This window comes from Zootermopsis nevadensis, unplaced genomic scaffold (genome assembly GCF_977971745.1).
Source record: "Zootermopsis nevadensis isolate Lab colony 2312 unplaced genomic scaffold, Znev_1.0 Znev_ptg000002l, whole genome shotgun sequence".
Classification (NCBI taxonomy): Eukaryota; Metazoa; Arthropoda; class Insecta; order Blattodea; family Termopsidae; genus Zootermopsis; species Zootermopsis nevadensis.
In genome coordinates, this window is record NW_028259134.1 from 639,016 (window position 1) to 661,571 (window position 22,556).

Here is a 22,556-nt window from a genome sequence, read left to right on the forward strand (position 1 = left end):
CATTTCCATGTTTATATCGGGGACAATTACAGAAACAATTTTGCGAGTAATTTTTCTAGTCCTACGGTTGATCGTTTTCGCGTTTGAAATGTAAAGAATGAGTCGAGGACAAAACTGTCGCAGGCGGAATTCTCTGCGCCCAGCGCCACCTGCGTCGAAAGCGACAAGCTTTGTAGTTTATCTTTCGATGATATCATCAATGACTTTGCTTTCCACAAGCTTTAACATTTAATCTAATCTGTCATGCAGACGTGTTGTCATAACCTTTTTCGTCGTTAAGAAATTACGTGTTTATTTTTTAACGTTCGTCCATCCATTCAATTTTTTATTTCCAATTTTAGGGATCTCAGGGCCTCAGAGGGCCAAAGTCTGGCTCTGGAAAGTGGCCAACTGGAATGTGTACGTGATTCTGTTGCGGGTGAGCCGAAGGAATTTGTTCATTTAATACGTGTTGCAGTCAACAGATGGCAGTGCCTTCTGGTTTATCCTTCGGCTCGGGTCCCGATCGATGTGTGGGGAGTGCGTCGAGACTCGCGCATCCTCCTGGATGCAGCGCCGGTCTTCAGAGGCTCGCCGGCCAGTTCTGGATTTGCAATATCCCGTAGAGTCCGCAGCGCCTTGCCCCTCTTTGCGCCGCCGGGAGTCGACTGACAGTGACACAGTGCAACATGGCGGAGAAGAAGGCCGAACAGTACTACACCCCGCCGCCCAAACTGGGGAAATGGGAAGGATTCAGGATTTTCATCTGGAACTCCGAAACTCACCAGTTTCTGGGTCGCACCGGAGCCAGCTGGGGTAAGCGACGACTTTGATATCGCAGAATTATCGGGGGCGCCACAAACGCCACTGACTCGTAATTATTAGATTTGAGATCCCACCCCCGGGGGGGGCAGTGAAGTTGACGATGTTGTGGGTTGCCTACCGACGCGTAGTTTCGTAGGCAGAGACCGACGTTTCTCCGAAACAGGAGAACATTTTATACGAGTAGTTCGAGGTGAAAATGTCACTTGTGGTTAGGTTTCGCCTCTGAACACGGAGCCGACAAGACCGTAACTAAACAACGGGCGTCTGGTTCAATTGCTTCGCCCCGCAAGGGGCGAGGATCGACTTAAAGGGAATATTGATTAGGGCGTTCTTTGCGACAGCATTTCTCCAGAATGTCCCCTTCTTAATTTAAGATTAAGGACGACGAAACACGTTTTAAAGGAAAAAATCACGTGAGTCCACCGGAGATTTCATATCGCCCGTCTGGAGGCGTCAGAGATTGATTAAGATGATGGAATACAACCTCTCCACATCCAAACTGCTCTCTTTAAACCAACTAACTAACTAAGTAACTGGATGGCCTAGGGAACACGAAGGTTCATCACCGAATTAACCAAAGCTCTCCACTGGTCCCTGTCCTGAGCCAGCAAAATCCAATCGCCTTTAAAACAGAACTCAGCCTATTATTCCTTTATTTATATTAAAAAACATTTAATTTAAATTTAATTTCATTCGAAGAACATCTTTCAATGGTCGTGTTCGTTCTGCTGTTGTCAGAATGCTGAATAGTTGTCTCGCTTAACCTCGGAACTAGGTCAGCGATCGGCTTAACGCCCTGGCAACTTTGCCCCCCACAAGGAGAGAACCCCGGCCTCGGAACATTTTTGAAACCCGTCACGTCGTTTTGGGCATTAAACAAATATTACCTCTCAATTATGCAACCTCGCAGTACATGGATAACCAGGATGACCTCTAAGAAAACCTGTCCGAAGTATCGATTTATCGAAGCAGTCGCCAATTTTAATGTCCGCAAATTGCTGATGATCAAATATTCGCTGAGAGAGCCTTCCGTGTATTGAAGTCAAAAATCTTTTGTCCCAGGCCCCTCTTGTATGACGCATTTAATAAACTCGTGCGTTGGCCTTAATCTTCGGCAAAGCCCGCGAAAAGTGAGCGAATTATTCTTCTCATCCTTAAATCCAGGATCTGAGAACGAAGTTTATGCTTGATACTGGAATATTGTAATATCTCCTACCAAGGAAACTTAGGAATCAAAGCATTGAAAAGCTCGACTCTTTCGCAATATTTCATTTAGTGTTCTGTCTGACGACAGGTCCATATGAACAGGATCCTTCCATCCTTTTCTCGGACTGGGACCTGTTCATATACGTTCTTGGCAGATGATCCAGAAGTGGTTTGCCATTGCCTTCTTCTGTGTGTGAATGGAGTAATTGTTGGGATGCCACGGAGGAAAACTCCGTGTTGCCTAGACCACGGCCTTGCCCAACACAAGTTATAAATTCGGGCACCGCCGGGAATCGAACCCGAGACCCCCAGGATTACAAGGCCAGCGTTCTATCCGCTAGACCACCGTGGCTATCTTGCTGAAATACGGCGACATAATATATTTTCAAGATCGTGGAACATCTCCGGAAGAAATTTGAAAAAAAAATTACTGTTTTGGGGAAAATATATCCGTGCGAGAATTCTGTAGCCAATAATTTTGAGGCATTTGTTTGATATCCGTAATCAATTTTGTTGTAGTTATTTTAGCAGTAATTTTACGAAGCGATGAACCACGATTAAACACGTTACGAGGAAAACGTAGGCTACCACCAATTTCTCATTCTGTATGCGCGGTGAACGTAAACATTTTCATGCAGCTCAGTAACTCCTTTGTCCGTACTTTTTTTACGACTCTCAAATATGCACGGCGGATACAGGAAACTCACACGAAAAGTTGGTCGGGAAACGTGAACTTAGGAGATTTTACCTGTTGTTTTATATGGACGTGAAATTTTGTCTCTTGGTCAAAGCGAAACACAGACTGAGAACGAAGCGCCGAAGAATGTATTTGAGGTGGAGGACATTGCAGAGTGAGACGCTTCATGATTTCCGTCAGGCCCTTCAGTTCGCCAAATATTTTTACGGCGAGGATCTTGAGGACGCAGTGACGGGCAAACTCTTGGCTGGTTGAAGGATTATTAGTTTTCGTGGACGGACTTTGCGTTCCGTTCGTCCTTCCTCCAGGTCTAAATTACGTCGTTCGCTGCAGAGAAAGAACAATTGTCGCTTATGGTCAGCGATAAATTAATATCATTTTACATATTCAAAATATCTAAGAAAATATTCGCTTACTTTGTGTAATTTAAATGCAATCGTAACAGCAGATTTCTGTCTTCTGGGTTCCTGCCCTGAAGACGGAGGCAGTATGACCTCTGAAACGTTGGTAAACATCGACCAGACTACACAGCGCAACAACCCAGAAGACAGAAATCTTCATCGCCCTGATGATGGAGGCAGTATGACCTCTGAAACGTTGGTTAACATCGACCAGACTACACAGCGCAACAACCCAGAAGACATAAATCTTCATACTCTGATGACGGAGGCAGTATGACCTCTGAAACGTCGGTTAACATCGACCAGACGACACAGAAGACAGAAATCTTCATCGCCCTGATGATGGAGGCAGTATGACCTCTGAAACGTTGGTTAACATCGACCAGACTACACAGCGCAACAACCCAGAAGACAGAAATCTTCATACTCTGATTACGGAGGCAGTATGACCTCTGAAACGTCGGTTAACATCGACCAGACGACACAGAAGACGGAAATCTTCATCGCCCTGATTACGGAGGCAGTATGACCTCTGAAACGTCGGTTAACATCGACCAGACGACACAGAAGACGGAAATCTTCATCGCCCTGATGACGGAGGCAGTATGACCTCTGAAACGTCGGTTGACATCGACCAGACGACACAGAAGACAGAAATCTTCATCGCCCTGATGACGGAGGCAGTATGACCTCTGAAACGTCGGTTGACATCGACCAGACGACACAGAAGACAGAAATCTTCATCGCCCTGATGACGGAGGCAGTATGACCTCTGAAACGTCGGTTGACATCGACCAGACGACACAGAAGACGGAAATCTTCGTAAAATATATTCTTCAAGGCAGTTTGTGTTTCTTTTGAAGCGTAAACTATTTTTTAATTACGAAGTGTCCTAGCATTCTGACCTTGCTAGACAATATCTATTTAAATATGTCGTTTACCCGCGTTAGGATTTTCTCCTGAAGAAGGCAGACTTGCATGAACTGGGTGAGTCACTTCCAGAGACGTACTCATCCTGTGGTGGGCCTCTCATGTTCCCCGGTACCTTCTGAACCGATTGACGCCCGCCCCCAGGGACTACGCCGTCCTTTTGCGTGTTTCTCGTATCGACGCGGAGGAGATTCGACGGCCGCCACGTAATATTTGGCGCCAGATATTCAAAAATATGCAATTTTTTTCTCGGAGATTTCACAGTCGAGAGACTGCAGCCATTTTCGGTTTCATTTTAACAGCAGTGAGGGTAACTAATGTGTGACTGGACACAGGTGTGTGAAATTGTGAGCTCAGCTGGATCACAGACACGCATTCAAATTTTGGAGAAGATAAGACGAAAGAGATACGGTAGAGTTGTCGACGTCGGTCGTTTCGGTGTAAAATACTGTTTCCATCGTCACCACTGAAATTTCATTCCAAAAATTTCAAACAGAAAACCTATGATGCTCGTAAAAACGATTATAAGAACGTGAACTAGGCCTTAGGACGTGGTTCCTAACTTACTCGCTCAGAATTATAATTCAGCCGCTCAACCAACGAAGAAATTGGCGGAGAGCTCAAATTATGAAACTCATTTTGAAATTTTCTCCAGCGAGACGCTGACGTAATCCACTACGTCACTCGCCAAGACAAACAAAAAGACAGTCGGCAATTAATGGCTTATATTCTAATGGCATTAAGTAGACACCAAGGACGCAGTTCCTAATACAAACAATCTGCTGACGTCCTGCGAGTTGCAGAGTGCACGGGCGCATGCGCGATGAATATGTTGTCCGTTCGATTTGGTTATGCGATGAGAAATTGAACTCGCGACCCCAGCGCTCGCTGACCTTTGTCGGCAGTCGCTGGAAAAAAAAATCAACACAAACGCCAAGAATTTATGACCAGAAGAAACAGCGAAGTGAAAATTTTGTAGATTTTTTTTTCCAAAAAAGTGTTTAAAACAGAACTGGAATGTTTTTTTTAGTAATTTTCCGAATCGGTGTGTATTTGACACACAGATATATCAATTAAAAGATTATTTTAACAAATTCGGTCTGCCGTGTTAACTCTGGGATCGTGGCTTCGAATCCCATTCGAGGCATGGGAGGACGTCTTTCTTGTTTCAAAGCGTCCTCTGAGAGGCGTGTGCCATCGATTTCCCACGTCTTTGCCCTGCTGTTCGTCCTTCCCAGTTCTCTCAGACACACACTCCATTGGCTACCGCCCTCAGAAATTCCCGTCATCACAGGAACGGATTCCCCTCCCCTGCGTGATTTCGCTATCGGAAACTCCTGCTTGATCCATGGGTGGACTCCCCAACCACGGCGCCTCACACACGCAACGCTGCACCAGACGTCCTTCAAGGGCTTCGACTCGGATCTCCCGCCTTTCCTGATCGACCGTCCTTTCAAAACCCCGACTTCAGAAGAATGGACTCGGATGCAGACTCGACGGCCAGCGGCATCTCCTCCGAAGCGCCGACGCCGCGTGGACCTGCGGGCCCCTCAACCCGGCCGCGCGACAACCTTTGTCCTCCGCGGCGAGTACTTCCGACCGGCATGGAAACCCTTTCGAGTGGTATCCATGTTGAAGCTGGGAAAGGACCCCACGTCAGTCTTCTTGGTACTGACGGCAGATCCTACGACGAGCGGATGACATGGCTGTCGGAGCCACGGCCCGTCTGCTATCCGGAGGCCCATATCGGAGGACCGGAGCGCAGGAATGCAGACGTTGCGGTCGGCGCGCGTCAGCCAGATGGGAAATAAGGCAGCTGACTGAGGCCCTCAACAATAACGGCGAGTCACTTGTGTATCCGAGGGAGAGGATGGGTTAAACGACATGACGAGGGGCACAGAATGATGCAACAGTCGGGGCATGTAGCACGCATGGGGGAGGTAAAGGCTTGCAAGATCTTAGTCGAAAATCCTGAACTTTCTCTTGGCTCATACAGCGGTTGAGAGAAAGTTTGAGCAATGAATTTTGGTTGAGCTTCGATTTTCTGACGCAAGATTATAGCGTGTTTAGATAATTAAATAAAACTATAAAGTGCAATGAAAATACAAACGCTGGCTGGTTCATTATTTTGCGTTTTGATTTGTGGGTTGACATTAAAATTTGATTTTAGGATCGTAGATCGTGAACTTTTTAAAACCACTAACAGAGGGTTCGAATACGATTTGGCCTTCATATTGAGAATTGTACCGAGAGAAGTTGAATTTCCAAGCTGCACACACAACCGGAAGTGTGGTTTCTGTGTCAGAACGTGATTGCACGAGGCCGACTGATAAGACGGCCAACACCACGAGTTGTAACCAGAAATTACCTCTGCATATCTTGGATAATCGGCGTTGTGTACAGCAAACACGATCGACTGGATATAGCTCACGAACACACGAATAAAAGTGTTGGGAGGATTACACGTTGATATTTGCAAACATGGCGACTATGCGGTCGAAATTAAGCACAGAAATAGGCCGCTTGAGCGTGTATTTGCTATTTTAAAGTTCTTGCTCATAGCCACGGTGGTCCAGCGGTTAGAACGCTGGGGTCTCGGGTTCGATTCCCGACGGTGCCCGAATTTATAACTTGCGTTGGGCAAGGCCGTGGTCTAGGCAACACGGAGTTTTCCTCCGTGGCATCCCAACAATTACTCCATTCACACACAGAAGAAGGCAATGGCAAACCACTTCTGGATCATCTGCCAAGAACGTATATGAACAGGTCCCAGTCCGAGAAGAGAAAAGGATGGAAGGATCCTGTTCATATGGACCTGTCGTCAGACAGAACACTAAATAATAATAATAAATAGTTCTCTATCCTCTCACCAGAGATTGAAGTGCATTCTAGCATCATACTGTGGGATTATGAAGCAAAATATACGAAGGCCTGTAAGATTTTCCCTTCAGACACGCAGATTTGAAATGTACCGAATTGTACGCAGTCTGCATTAACAGTTTGATTATTCGGGATGACGTATTACCAACTGTGAACGGTTTTAGTCGGTGGTTTACTCTGCCGAGATATGGATTAGGATGAAGTAGACAGAGATTAGGAAAACGGAAGACTAACTTCAAATTAAGGTTCTGAATGGATTTCTCCTGCGTCGTAATGTCGGTAAACTTCTACCAGACTTCACTGCCCTACAACCCAGAAGACAGCCATCTTCGAGTTCAGTTCACAATCACAAGATGACCCTTTAAGGTCGACCGACACTTGCCAGTGGCGTATCAGTTCCGCAGGAGTACAATTCATATTTTTAGACAGGAATTGGGAGGACTGTGCGTTCAGAACTTGGTGAGAGCAAGGGATCTGCTCTTAAATCCTTCCTAAATGTTACTTTGTGTATTACTATCGTTCTCAGATATTTGAATTCTGACACTTTTGCTACGCATTCCTTGGGGTCTGATTTGTGATCAGTTTTGTTAAACTTTTGCCACGAAAAGTAATCTGTCTTGCGTTAAAGTGTCGCTCACTTCTCACGCAAGTTATGTCGAGCGTATTACAAATAGTGTCCCAACTAACTAACTAACTAGATGGCTTGCGGAACCCGAAGTGTGCCAGTACCGGTCCGTGGTTCAATTCCCGAACGGGCTGAAACTTGAGATGAGGGGTAAACCAGGCTTTGGCATATTAATCTGGTTTATATGAACGAAGGAGGTGCGATCGGAAAGTTTCAAGACTGTGTCAATAGAGGGCGAACCGGATGTAGTACGAGCTTCTGCCGCTAGGGGGTGCGGCCTACATTCATAGTGAATCAGTGTGCCAGCCGGCATCATCGAATTAGCATTTGTTTCTTAGTTACGGGCGTTTTGGTAGTGCATTACACCGACCCTCCTGCGATTTCGGAATGGCGTGTGCATCAAATTTTGCCAAAGACTCGCCAAAACGGCTACGGAATACTCTTATACAAAATCCTGATTCTCTATCAGAATTCCAGTGTGCCGAGGTCTATTATGGCCTGACACAGTGACTTGTATAGTTGATTTATCGTCCTGTGTCCATCGGAGAGGAGGCTGGCTGGCTGGGTCTAGATAGCAGAAGAAGAGACGAATACATTTGCATGGCCACGATCAAGAACGCGACAAAGAACGACCTCGGAAATTTGTTTACACCAAAGTGAATTAAACTTTTCCACTCTCGTTTAAGCAAACTGAGACGGCACGACACGTCTCAAAGCTTAAAACCTCTGCGTCCGAATCTGCAGGGAGTCGTTATTATTCGCATTCAAAGACCACAGAGAATTTCAAAGGAAGAATTATGAACTATTCATAACCGGAACATTGCGTTGCGCTGAGAGGCGCGTGGTCGTCCTTTCATCTTCGACGCCCCTTCGTCACAAGGCGGGCGACCATTGCTCAAGGTGTTGTAGAATTCTGACCCACAGAAAAACTTCATTATTTCTCTGTAATGATAACTGACATCGTCAGTGCACAGATTAAAATCCTGGAACTGTCTGCAGGTCGGGAACTGCGGAGTGAGGCTTCGTGAATAACTGGAAGGAATCTGAGTGAAACACTAAATTTCCACCTCCCGGATTCCTGTCCTCCGCGCACGGACGGCGAAATAAACGCGGTTGGCGTGTGCTCTCGGCTTTTAAGTCGAGCTGTGGATTTTTTTTTTGCTAAGAACAAGGGCAAAGCGTGGAAACAAGTTTTGGTTCCCTCCACTTGTGAGTCAAAGATTGTTGAAGGCCAAATTTCACGAGTTATGTGAGGACCTGCGTAAGTATCCGAAGAAATTATCCACTTTGGTCCAGTTGGCTCGAGCTCCGCAGTGAAGCTTCACTGTACTCCTGTCACGGAGGTCGTCCGTCGCTGACCACAAGCGACGTCACGTGTCAGCCCGACGAAGGAAATTCTGCTTAGCTTAATGCTAAGTCACTTCGAGTTTGCGCATCTGCTGTTGATATTAAGTACGCGAGGAATTTTCCATTAGAAACAAATTATCTCAGATAATTATTACGGATGAGGGACGGGAAGGCCTCTGGAAGACCTAGGCGTAGGTGGGAGGATGACGTCAAGGAATCGATGGCTCAGGATAGAGTCCGGTGGCGGGATTTTGTGAACACGGTGATGAACCTTCGAGTTTCAATGGGATATACAATAGAAATTTGAAACAATTTCCTGTGAGTCTTCGGTTTTAAGACGGATTTCGGTGAAATATTTCGATTACTCGCCTTAAAAACAATTTGCGAGTGCGCGAGAGTGGCATCTCCTGGTTGTAACACTTTTCGACCGAGTGGAATCCAAACTCTGACTGCATCTTAAAACGGAGGTAATTCCAGGAACAACAAATATGTCGAGGCGGCTGAGTTAAGGCATTTCTGCATTTTCACGGAGAGACTGGCGATTAACACGAAAACTCAGAGGACTGCCTGTCAGCCGGTCGAGATCTGAACCCCGGACCGTACGAATGCGAAGTTCAGTAACAACGCCCAACGTAAAGTAACTGAAAATGTGTAGACAGCTTCCACGAACCTTTGTAAAACCTCAGACAAACCACGACAAGCGTTGATCGGTACAACTGCCCTTCCTGAACAGAATAATACACGTCAGACTCTCTGGCGCCCTCAGTTATATTAAAACACAAGGCGACTAACCCAGAAACCTCGGACAGTTCCTATCTTCATATGAACCGACATTTGCTAGAGCGATTTTCATACGCGCATTTCATTACTTCGAGTTCGTGAGATGTGAAATGCACGTACGAGTAAGTTAACGCTTGGTGACGTAACTGTTACGTCAGTTGTTGCAAATGACAATTTGATGGGAGGAAACTTTGATTCCGAGTGTCGGACTGTTTCAAGGCTTGGGGTGGGTTTGGACCCGACCCGACCCAACCTAACCTATGACGCGCCCCAAATCTAAAGATTAACAAAGAGAAAGATTATTCATCAACTAATGAGGAATGGCTTCCAATTTCCTACCAAAACTCGGCTGTGTCTCTCATTGTCGCGTGTATGACTACTTTCATAGATTTCTTTTTATCTGTATTTTTGGTGTTGCCGCCCGATTCGATCCCGAGCCCCTCTGTATCAGAGTTTTTCTCTGTTCTTTTTAGGCGACGCAGTACCTACCCCTTGCATGGGGATCAGCCCATCTGAAAATATAGGCTGTGTTATGATGCAATAGTTTCGTGGATTCGTACTAATTACGTGTATTTAATTAACATTCCTTGTTTTAAAAATCTTTTGACACGAGATAAAGACGTTAATGTGTCGACGTATTAGCACATTTGTAGCAAGAATCTTCTTCGTGACGAAATTGCGTCAACATGAGAGGAAGGCGTAGAGCCAAGAGAAGGAGAAGACATGTCTTTCACTCTTCGGAACCTACGGTCAAGACAAGACAAGGGAAAAGGCGGCCCGACACAACACGGAGATGTTACTTCCGGTGTACGTCGAGGACTCGTAAAACCGCTTGTCTTCACCGGATGACATTATCACGACGAAATCAAGGACGGTGAGATTGGTTGAACGATAAGAAGTGCCTACTGGTTGGAACTCCAAATCCGTATCACGATAAAATGTTAATGGCGTCTCAATGTCTTTGCTCAACAATCAAATTTCACATTAGACCGGAACCTCGATATAACGCGGATGTTGGTGGAATATCTTCAGTGCCCGCGTTCAAGTGAAACCGACATTCATCTAATCATTGATTCCCTGCTATTATTTATAAACAAATCTTTACAACTTACACTTGGATAAAACTATTATGAAAAATATGGACTCACAGTTTTAGCATCATGTGCAGTTCTTGTAACTGTGGACGGGCAAAGTCTTCCAAATAACTGCTGGATGATGTCACAGTCGCTTCGCCAAAGAAAGACGATCAAACGACTACACACGTACAGTAACTTTGGGGCTGTCTCATACGTGCTGCACTCTAGCACGCGAGTGTCATGATCACCGTTCTGTTTGTTTGCCTCTCCTGAATCATGGAATACAGTCTAGTCGGAGAACATGATTTTGTTGTCTTCGCCCAGTTTCCCCAGCAAGGTTACTGCAAAATCCCTTATCCTATCATCTGTCTAAATTGCCTGCACCACTTGAAACTTGTAAGAGTACAGACACAAATATTTACGTTAACGCCACTGTCGAATGCGCCATTTGCAACTCACGTGTTGCAGCTAGTATCGACTTGCGCATGTGCACTGCAGGCAAGGATCCCGCGTACCCTTTCGACATTTTCATCAGAAACACATGAACGCCCGGTAAATTTCTTGTGCAAAAACACTTCCGGTCTGCTTGAGCTGTTTGTACCAGGAACTTATCGATAGTCTTGACGGTGGTGTCTTGTGATACATTCATTGTTATGAAATGTCTTTCGACCTGCACACACGATTTCGTTTCGACAAACCTAACCCCAAACACACACACACGGAACCATTTTTGTCCTGCAGGTTCATGGCGACTGACGTAATTCACACAGCCGGATGCAGTGAAGCGGATCACAACGGGTTCTGCCATCTGACGGCGAGTCTGTGAAACTTTGAGAATATTTTGTCGCAGATGACGCTCGAACCGCGTGTCTACATTTTTATAAAGATTTTATTTACGAGTAAACTGATACATAAAATTATATACGACCTGTATTTTTCTCAACTGCTCGCAACTCGACTCATGACCTACTCTCAGTTTATGTTTTAGAATGTGAATACGTATGTTTTTTTCTATATATAAATTCCTATTTTGCTTACATGGCAGATGACAGTTGTATTAAAATGTAATCTACATTATCAGTTGTTTAGATTATTCAAACCCCTTCTTCGACCGGTTAGCGCGGATAATCGGCAGTTTACTGTACACGAAATATGAGGATCCTTTTAGACCAATGCTACTGGCGCAGGAAAGTGAAAATTGCTTACAATTATGCCACCTTACGAGAATATTCACGTAGAGTAGTTTGTCCTCAGAATATTAACCAGACGCAACAAACGAAGGTTTTCACCATCAGTCTGCTTGTAAATTAATTTCGAACCTTCACGCCTTGTTTTGAAAACGGGATTATCTTTCGATTTCAGGACATCAGAATAAAGATGTCGACATAGGTTATCCAACAGTATCAAGGCCTTTTCTTGAAGTTTGTTGGATCGCGTGTTATCAAGCACAGGAACTATTTCTGTGTGTTACAGGCCGAGAATTCGTGTATGCACGCTCGAAACTTTGTCTTTTACAGACACAGAATGGTTTCAGGTTGTGATCGCCAGTCTTATTGGCACACAGCGATAAAGTCGTACTTTCTTTGATAGTTTTCATATCCGCTTTGCCTTTTAGGATCTGAAGATTGCAATTTGTATTACAATGCTGTTTCATCAAGTCACCCTCCTGTCTCTTTGTCATTCATAACAGCACGTTCTTCCTTGTCCATCTGCAAAACTGTTGGTAATTCCATTTGCTGGGATTCTAGGTGCTCATAAAACCTAAGTTTACCCTGAATTACCGCAGTCTCCTTCCAAACATCCTTTCAACTCCGTACATCAATATTGACTCGCAAGCCTCGTCATGCCCTTATACTAAGGAGGCAAGTTATGTCAGGTTTAAGAGGTCCTAAAATTCGAAATAGAAAACCGTTACTCTAATTGAACGTTAAAGAATAAACACGTAATTTCTTAACGACGAAAAAGGTTATGACATCACGTCTGCATAACAGATTAGATTAAATGTTAAAGCTTTTTTTCTCGTGATTTGTGGAAAGCAAAGTCATTGATGCTATCATCGAAAGATAAACTACAAAGCTTGTCGCTTTCGACGCAGGTGGCGCTGGGCGACACTTTTGTCCTCGACTCATTCTTTACGTTTCGAACGCGAAAACGATCAACCGTAGGACTAGAAAAATTACTCGCAAAATTGTTTCTGTAATTGTCCCTGATATAAACATGGAAATGCTTCGTCTCTCCAGCGAGGCAGGGAAGTATTTCATTAGGCGTTTCACATTTTCTTTTAACCGCTCTGCTGTTCGAAAACATTTCCTCGAGCCGTTGCAGAGGTTAATTTATTCCAACTTGAACATTTAAATGCGTAATTAAATTCCGACACAGAATAAAATCGTGTTAACTTTTTATATTTTTTATCAGTCAACAATGCAACATAAGCAGCAGTTACACTGAAGCCCTAATAACAATGCCTTCATATAATCATTTGCATTGTTGTCGATGCTATAAATTCAACAATGAGAGAATGACACGATTAGTAGCGTCCACAGCTCCAAGCTTTCAAATGTTCTGTCAGTCTGAGCATGGATGCTCTTATTCTAGTCAGGAATACCATTTCGCTCATTGTTGCTGTAAAAACACGGAACTATTAATCTAGGTCAGTCCTTCCTCGTCCTCTTCCGAGAGACTGCCCAAAGCAGATCAATAACGTAGCAGCTCCCAGCCAACTAGAGATTTCTGACGTCAGGGTGGCCTCTGTCTGTCTCATCGACCCAGTGACGAGGCGGCGCTGTCAGAGACCCCAATCGGCAACACTAACATGACCTTCACGTGAATCCACCGGAGAATTGTGGAAACTGAAATCGCTTTTCTGCAGAGCGACTTTTTAGAACTGCAATTGTTTGGTATAAAACACAGGAAAAACAAAGTGTGGCGTCGATAGTTGAGAATTGTCGACGTTTCAGTGTTCATTGCAGTTGCCATCTTCGGGGTGAATGTGGTGTAGTCGTGGGCTCCACCAATGAGCACCATCAAATCCAGCTCACAACCTTTTGCGTGCTTCCAAAAGCGGGCAGCTACTACACAACCATCCTGAAGATGGCACCTGTATTGTTTGCCAAGACGTTTAATTATTCTCAGAATTCGATATGGCTTACCCCTGAAAGCTGAAGTCGCACGTTGAACTCTACCCACAAAAACCCAACCAACCAGATGGCTTAGCGAACCCGAAGGTTCATCACCGAATTAACCAAAGCCCCTGTCCTGGGCCAACAAAATCCAGTCTCCTTCAACTCCTATCTCCCACAGATCCCGCCTGAGATTATCCTCCCATCTACGTCTAGGTCTCTTCCCCTCAGGCTTCCCAACCAATACCCGGTGCACACCTCTTGTCCCATCCATGCGCTCTGCATGTCCTGCCCATCTCATTCACCGACAATACTAGGGGAGGAGCCAACCTAAGTGAATTTTTCCCGCCTGTCTGCTGATGACGAGATACTAAGAAGAACTTAGTTTTTTCTGAATTTACTTCTAGCCCCACAATTTCTACTAGCCTCTGGTAAAACTTCTGCGTTCCTCTTTATTGTATTTATATCGTCCCCCAATAAATTAACATCATCAGCATATGCCAATAGCTGATGTGTCCCGTTCAATTGCAAACCCTCCTGCCTATCTTGGACTTTCCTGATAGCATATTCTAGCGCAAATTTAAAGAGCAAGATAGACAAAGCCTCTCCTTGTTTTAGACCGTTCTTGGTGGAAAATGACTCGGATGAATATTTACCTATACGAATTTTGCTACAGGTTTCATTTAAGCACATTTTTATTAGACTCACCAGCTTCTTTGGTTTGCCAGATTCAATGAGAATGTTATATAGCACTTCTCTCTTCACAGAATCATAGGATTTTTTGAAATCTATAAATAACTGATGTACGGTCCCAATGAATTCCCATTTTTTCTCTAGTGCCTGACGAATGCAAAGGATCTGATCAATCGTTGATCTGTTACGTCTGAACCCACACTGATGATCCCTGATCATTTAATTCACATATGGAGTTAATTTCACAGTTTTTGTTGTAGTTTTGTACGTAACAGAGGAAAACAAACTTTCGAAGTACTGACAGAACTCTTCATGCATAAAACTGTTACAATGTAGCTTAAGATAAATTTCCAGTGCTCTGAAATATGGCTAAAAGAAAATTGACACAGAGTTAATTGAAAAGTACAAAATGCATCACCGTCACTCTTTTATCGGTTTTCACTTACCATTCAGTTTTAACAAGTGATTCAAGATGTGAAATGCATAAAAATAAAATCCTCTTTTTTCCCAGGAAAAATTCTTCTGTTCTACATCCTCTTCTACTCTGGGCTGGTCGGTTTCTTCTTGGCCATGATTGCCGTATTCTATCAGACGATAGATCTGAAAATCCCCAAATGGCAACAAGACAGATCTGTCATTGGGAGCAATCCAGGTACGACAACAATTATTATGTTCAATGCGACTTTTATTAAGCAGAAGGAAAAGGGCAAGGTAACCGAGGGGTCGTTTTTGTCATAATTACCTTCACTGATAGGCATTTAAATTCCCTGCAGAAACAGGTGGAAATTCTTCGCCTGACAGACGAATGTTTGGTAAAATACTTTATGCCCAATTCTCAAGGCTTGCCTTCGATGCCTCATGAATTCTTCGACCCTCACTAAACCAATCAAGTCTCCAAGTCAAAAGATAATTTGTACAAGTTTACTAGGAAATGCGAGTGTAGCTGAATTCATTCATAATATTCCAGTCTGTTGTAAAAGCGTAATCAATTCAAATAATATCTTATCTCCTGTGGCTGTATTTGGCGCAGTTTCCTTTTATTGTGTTTTTGGATACAAGTTCAAAAACAAAGTAAATCTGTCTTGGAGAAATTATTTAATGTGGAAGAACTGAAAAGAAAATCCTTGAATGAACCTAATATTATCTGCAAGTTTCACGAGACACGAGTTCTATTTTATCACGCGTCAGGTCTCGGATTCCGTCCTATGCCTCCTGAAAGCAATGTTGAAAGTACCTTGATCTGGTACAGGGGAAATGACGAGGAAAACTACAAGTATTGGACAGAAGAGCTGGATAAATTCTTGGAAGGTAAGAAAAATTATTTGTACAGTACCTTACATCGTACAAGAACAATCATGTCAGTGTTTCTTTAAAAACAAAGGATACTTACTACACGTGAAGCATTTCCTTATATTTTCAAAAGAGCGCGCTGAAAAGCTGACGTGATAAGGCACATGCCTTATCCACATGACATAATTTGTCAGTGTCTAAAGTTTACAGTGTGAACAAACTACATGTTTTTTTTTATTACATCACTGTAGTTGGAAGAACCTTGTATCTGAATTGTCTGACGTACATCTGTGTCTCTTCTGCCTCTCCTCACAGTGTACAAGAATCCTAGTTCTGTCCCTGGAGATGGCAAAAATATAGTACATTGTGATTATGAAAACTCTCCTGGAGACAAAGTATGCTACGTGGATCCCAAAGAGTGGCGCTCCTGTTCGCCAGAAAATAATTACAACTATCATAGGTCAGCCCCATGCATATTCCTCAAATTAAATAAGGTGAGTCAGAAGTTCAGTTTTAAGAAATTATTAACAAGTCCGCACAACGGACATTGCAAGAGGAATGAATATCGGACGTCTCGATTTGTACGACTATTATATCGATATATAGCGAGATTAATAAAATATGCGACTTCTGTCAAGGCTCTTTTTTGTGTAATGTAAAACAATAACACAGCTAATACACAAGTTTTTAATTTTATGGTGATGATAAATCAGTCTAGTAAGGCATCTGAAATTGTGTGTATGTAAACATCTTATATGAAACATTTTCCTATGTTAAAAGTTCCAAACACAGTCGCAGTGTAAAAGAGTCTATTGGGTGAATTTAGCCTTTGAAGTAATAGGGTTTTAAATTCCCACTCCCCTTGCTGGTCTGATTTAAATCCCATAGTTGAGCTACGTTGTACATGTGTTTTGATAAAACAACGTAACTTTGTTAAAAACCCAAATAAAATACACATTACACAAAAAGTTTGACCTTGTCACTTGGAACTGTTCCAGGAAAGGAACATTACATGTTTTTACAGCTCTTTTGCTATTTTTAGACACATATTTTGAAAAAAATATTATGATATTGATATATTTTCCTTAAAATGTGAATCCATCGTGCAAACGTTTCTTTTACCTCGGACAAGCAACTGTAGAATTGTTTGTTCCTGCTATACGTGCACACAAAGAGAGGTTTAACTAACTTGTCTCCCAATAATACAGTCTGCCAATTAAGGTCAGTTTTGCTTGGCACAGTTTCAAACAAAAAGAAATGTACAGTCCAACACATGGGCCTCAAAACAGTTCACGCTCATAGCTCAGCGTTTCACTCGCTCTTTCTTCAGCCTGGGATGAAGTTGGGCTTGGTCTTTGTATTCCCTTTCCATCTTCCACTGCAAGGAGACACTATTTCTGCTCTCCATGTACCATCATTTGCAAACTATTCAGATCAATTTTCTTTTGAATAAGGAAGAACTGTTGGTTCCTCAGCTTCTCCTGGATCGTGGTCCAGATACGGCCCTCGTACCATTTTCTCCACTCAAACAGAGACCTATTTATGTATTTACAATACATGTTATTATGTAAATGAGAACTAATGAAAATACACAAGAGACATCTAACCGTAACCGCAGACCACACACCGATGATAAAGAAGTAACTCTGTCGTAATGTTCCTCCATAATGGTAAACACTCGTCTTCCGATTCACATCACTTTGAATAAATTTGAATGAATTGTGCCTGACCAGCGTATCTTTACAAATGATGAATGAATGCTGCTGTACCTTCAGTGTGTGCGTGCGTTAGAGAGAGAAAGAGAGCACAGAAGAGAGTGAGTGAAGAGTTTTAATAATGAGCGTGTGGCTCTGGGCTTAACCAATCTCTTACCTAGGCAGGCTTTTCTTTCCTGCAGGTAAAGTGGCCAGTGGTTTTAAGTGTGTGTGGCACTTCACCTCTTTTTCCTCTACAGGTCAACATTCATCAGCAGATGTTAAAAAATTTACCTTCATTATTTATTGTTTGGACAGCCACGGTGGTCTAGCGGTTAGAACGCTGGCCTTGTAATCCTGAGGTCTCGGGTTCGATTCCCGGCGGTGCAAGGCCGTGGTCTAGGCAACATGGAGTTTTCCTCCGGGGGCTTCCCCGGTTTCTCCGTGGCATCCCAACAATTACTCCATTCACACACAGAAGAAGGCAATGGCAAACCACTTCTGGATCATCTGCCAAGAACGTATATGAACAGGTCCCAGTCCGAGAAAAGGATGGAAGGATCCTGTTCATATGGACCTGTCCTCAGACAGAACACTAAATAAATAAAATTTATTGTTTACAATGTCCCCAGTTATGTTACGGTTAAAGGAACTAATTTTTGTAGATCTACAACTGGATTCCTGAGTACTACAATGAGACGACTTCTCTTCCTGAGAACATGCCGAAGGATCTGAAAGAACACATCCATACCATAAAAAATCATCATGAAGTAAGTTCATTTCCCCGTATGCTTCCATAAGATTACGGCAACGAAGCACACATGCAACATGGAATCAAACATATACACAAAATAGGGTTGCTGTACACAGGTCTTCAAAATCCACAAACCTCGAACACGAAGCATGCTTTTTACAATTTTTCCTATAAGACAGTCCACCACAGTTCAGATAAAAATGATGATTCATATTAATTGTTCCTGGTGTCATGGCATTAACATTATTTTATTACAAGTAAACTGATGTTACACCTTTCCTTTTCCTTCCGTGCACGTTCCTGTCAGTATACAAGATAGGATAATACACCAGTACTTCTCAAACAGTGGTCTGCAAACTGTAATTTGCATGCAAGTAACTTTTTACCCCTCTCCCTCTATTGCAGCGTTTATTAATATAACTTGCGAAGTTGAAAACAGATTTATCTGAACTATAGTCACATGTTTGAAACAAAATACCTGTTACCTAAATTAAAATGCAATTCCTGACATCAGTATCAATTTAATTATTCTTCACATTACCAATGTTTCAGCTGAACACTGTCTGGGTTAGTTGTGAAGGAGAGAATCCAGCAGACGTGGAGAACATGGGGCCTATCCAGTACATCCCTAGACGAGGGTTCCCCGGCTACTTCTTCCCATTCGCAAACAAAGAAGGATATCTCAGTCCTCTGGTTGCAGTGTGGTTTGAAAGACCTACCAGTAAGTTCACTTTTTACTATTAGACAGAGTATAACCCCCATTAAATGCATCCTGATGGAAGTATTTCCCTCATCTAGGAAACAAATTCTGTCGTCCATGTACCCATTATCACAGCGTTAAATACTCTCCATTTCAGGTTTCCCTCAGTTTAGTGTTCAAATGTGTTGTCCCCTACAGAAATGTTGAATGGGGATTCTACTGTATCCTCTGCGACCAATGGCTGGCTCTAATACCCTTGGAAGAGGTCACAGTAGTGTATTTATTTTAGGTTAGGTTGGGTAATTTCTCCCCCACCCTTTATCAGTAAGAAAGTGACTGTATCAGGACAAGCCGATTGTAATCACCATTTTTGAATGTTGCCTGAGCGTTACAGGGGCCAAAGCACATAAAGGAACTGCCACAACTCCCAACCGGTGGAGAGCACTGTCTCATCTTTGTAGTTGGGGTGCAGGGCTCTTAAAGCCTAAAGTCGAGAACAATCCTATGTGGCGTTCTGCAGTTCACACAGAAACGAAGGTCTCCGCCGTTCTTCTGGATAACCGTTATTCTTCATGCCATTAACTATCTCGTTCGCCTCGGCCTGCTTGACCTCCGAAGACTGCGAGGGGTGGACGGGCGTGGCATTGCCGCGGTCAACAAGGTGTAAACAGTGCCCGTTCGCCCGTAGTCGTTACTTCTCGTTACAAAAATGAACTGGTTCATGGCCTTTGAATGAGTTCATCTGAGTGATATTTCTTACAAACATCCTACATCCTGTATAATTTTTAAAACTTCTACAGAAATTTTAATTGTTAATCTAATGTTTTATAATGGGTAAGTTCTGATTTTTGGTCCGATCATTTTAATGAGGAGAATAATAAAACAAACTTTCCACATGCTAATTCAAATGCACTGCCTAAAGTGCAGTAATGAATTCCATGTATAAAGGTCGATTTAATTTGACATAAATCATGACTTGCACGCTTCTTTAGTTTCTGATCAATAACATCCATGACAAAGAATTTGTTTGTTATAATTTCAGCTGGAGTGTTGGTCAACATTGAATGTAAGGCATGGGCACACAACATTCGCCATGATCGTGCTGAGAGGCGAGGGTCAGTACATTTTGAATTGATGATTGACTAACATGTTTCACAAGAGGACATTAAAAATAAGGATAGATGCAGTGAGATTTTTCATCGTTCAATGGAGGGAGATAAAGGCCGGCATGCAGGGATATGCTGAGACCCAATGACTCCCTAGAACTTCATTCATAATCACTAGTACATACTATAGTACAGTGTATAATACTCTAGTTCTTAGATAATAAATTTGCTTTGGGTATTCAATATACACGTCATTTTTGGAAGTACAATAAATAATACTCTAGTTCTGATTAGATATTAAATCTGCTCTGAGTTTTCAATACATTCACGCTTTCTTTGTTGATGTTAATGCTTGATGAACAGAGATCTTAAATTGTCATTTAAACTTTTGTTCTCCATGTTATAAGTCAAATTTCTGCCTTCACTTCAGATAAATATTTTTGCAAGCCATATCAAATCTTGTCCTTAGGTACCTTTATTCCACTGTTGTCATTTAATTTCATACATTGATTTGTAAATAGTTTCCAGTCATATTGTATTGACTCCATATTTATTGCTTCAAGAGCAAATGTTTAAAAGATTGTTAATTGTAACATAGTAATATTGTACAAAGTACTGAGTTTATGCTGCCTAACAAAATGAACAGACTTTGATAACAAATTATGCTATATATGAACTGTTGCTAAATTAAGGCCATTGTTAATGTTGTATTTAGTTTCATATATTTGATTTCATTCATCCAATTAATTGAAAAAGGAAGTGAATTGAAAGATACATAAAACATGTACCCTGGGTTAGAACCATATACATGCAATCCTACTACAGGGTTGAATCTTTCAGTAACTTAAATGCACAGTCACTACTTAAAAAACAAAGATGCTGTTAGTGTAGCAAACCAGATGTGTGTATAAAATGCTAAAAATCACATAGCAATAGTAAGATACCATGTGATTATTTGGTCACACTTTGAAGTATACAGCTGAGCAATGCGTCCTTTATGCTTTACTGCATTGTTATTATGCTCATCCCTTACATCATTAATCATATAAGTCATGGCCTATAATACTTAACAGTACTTTATTCACAGTATTATGGTAATGGGTTAGAAGATTGAATTAAGGGTCCAACTGTGTTGGATTTTATGTTATATGAACAAAATACATGCACAAGCCAGTCGTCATTATTTTACATGTCAACTCAATGTCAGTATGTTCACTATCACGATAAAAATATGCACTGTATAATAGGATAGCTTGAAGAAAGAGTACATATTTCAAGGAAATAGATTGTTTCATGTGATTAAATAAATATCTTTAAATTGTTTCTTATGTAAATGTTAAACACTTAAGGATAACTTTTAATTTTGATGTTCTGTGTCGCTAAGATGTGTAACTTCTCTTAAGAGAAGCAATAAATGTTCTTTAGAGGATACTTTCTTTTTCTTTAATATCTTAATAATATGCCTGATGTGAAGGCCCAGAATGCGTTTATGTTGTGCTACATTTACAACAGAAAAAAAAAAGTCATATCCCTGAATAAATTCAGAGTACTGACAAGAATAGGAATTTGAACTCTAGTGGAAAGCAGGTAGTTTGCAAAACACATTCATTGTGATTTTGCACACCACTAAATATGAGGGTCACTCCAAAAGTAATGCCCATTTTTTTGAGAAATCATTTATTCTATAGCATTGCTATTGATACATTTTATAGGTATCTCCTTTAGGAGGAAAATCGTATTTTTCCACATCATCACTTCCACTCTCAACTGATTTTTTCCACCTCTTAACAAATGCTTGTATACTCGCCTTGTGAAACTAAGGACCTGCATTCCTCAGGCAATTTTTCGCCGCTGCCACAAGAGACTCCATCTTACCCAGATAATCGCTTAACCCAACGACCAACTGTGCTGCGATCGACAGCATAATCCCCATACACCTTTTGCAGTCACTTGTGGATGTTTCCCAGTGTCTCGTTCTCACACATCGAGAATTCAATAACAAAACACATTGCTTCTAACACACAACAAAAACAGACGCCATTTTTAATATGTGGTATAACAACGCCACTACCGGGACGTGAATGAACTAAGCATGAATGAAAGCGGGAAGAATATACCTACAAACTGAAAAAAGGAAAGCTGTGGAATAGAAAGTTTTTAAAAATGTGGGGCAACTCTTTTGGAGTGACCCTCGTATTATAATTATTTACTGGAAACACAAATTAATGTTTCTAGATAAAGTCAGAATTTACTTTTCCCTGTATTTTTTTTAAATGCAGTACCATATTAAAAAAATCCTTCAAAATCATCATGTACTGAATCATTAATTATGGCTATACATATCACTTATAAATGACACTGGATAACAGTAGCAGAATAGAAACCTATAAATCAAGTCTTTCTCATTTATTATTTACAGTTCATATGAATGATAGGGCTATAAAACGTAAACAT

At 42.1% G+C, this 22,556-nt stretch overlaps 1 protein-coding gene and 1 long non-coding RNA gene across 2 annotated transcripts; one reads left to right on the plus strand and one right to left on the minus strand.

The window, feature by feature from the left end:
• The first annotated feature begins 566 nt into the window (after positions 1–566).
• Positions 567–21,531, plus strand: LOC110828832 (sodium/potassium-transporting ATPase subunit beta-2). The gene is made up of 7 exons (XM_022061906.2): positions 567–795; positions 15,070–15,210; positions 15,747–15,866; positions 16,164–16,342; positions 18,208–18,312; positions 18,849–19,017; positions 20,039–21,531. The coding sequence occupies exons 1-7, from the start codon at positions 669–671 to the stop codon at positions 20,140–20,142; spliced, it is 945 nt and encodes a 314-aa protein (XP_021917598.1). The 5' UTR covers positions 567–668; the 3' UTR covers positions 20,143–21,531.
• On the minus strand, positions 15,893–18,208 carry LOC110828834 (uncharacterized). Its single transcript, XR_015537471.1, has 2 exons — positions 17,837–18,208; positions 15,893–17,226 (listed from the first exon to the last, which is right to left on the minus strand). It is a non-coding gene; the product is annotated as an uncharacterized LOC110828834 (long non-coding RNA).
• Positions 21,532–22,556: the final 1,025 nt, after the last annotated feature.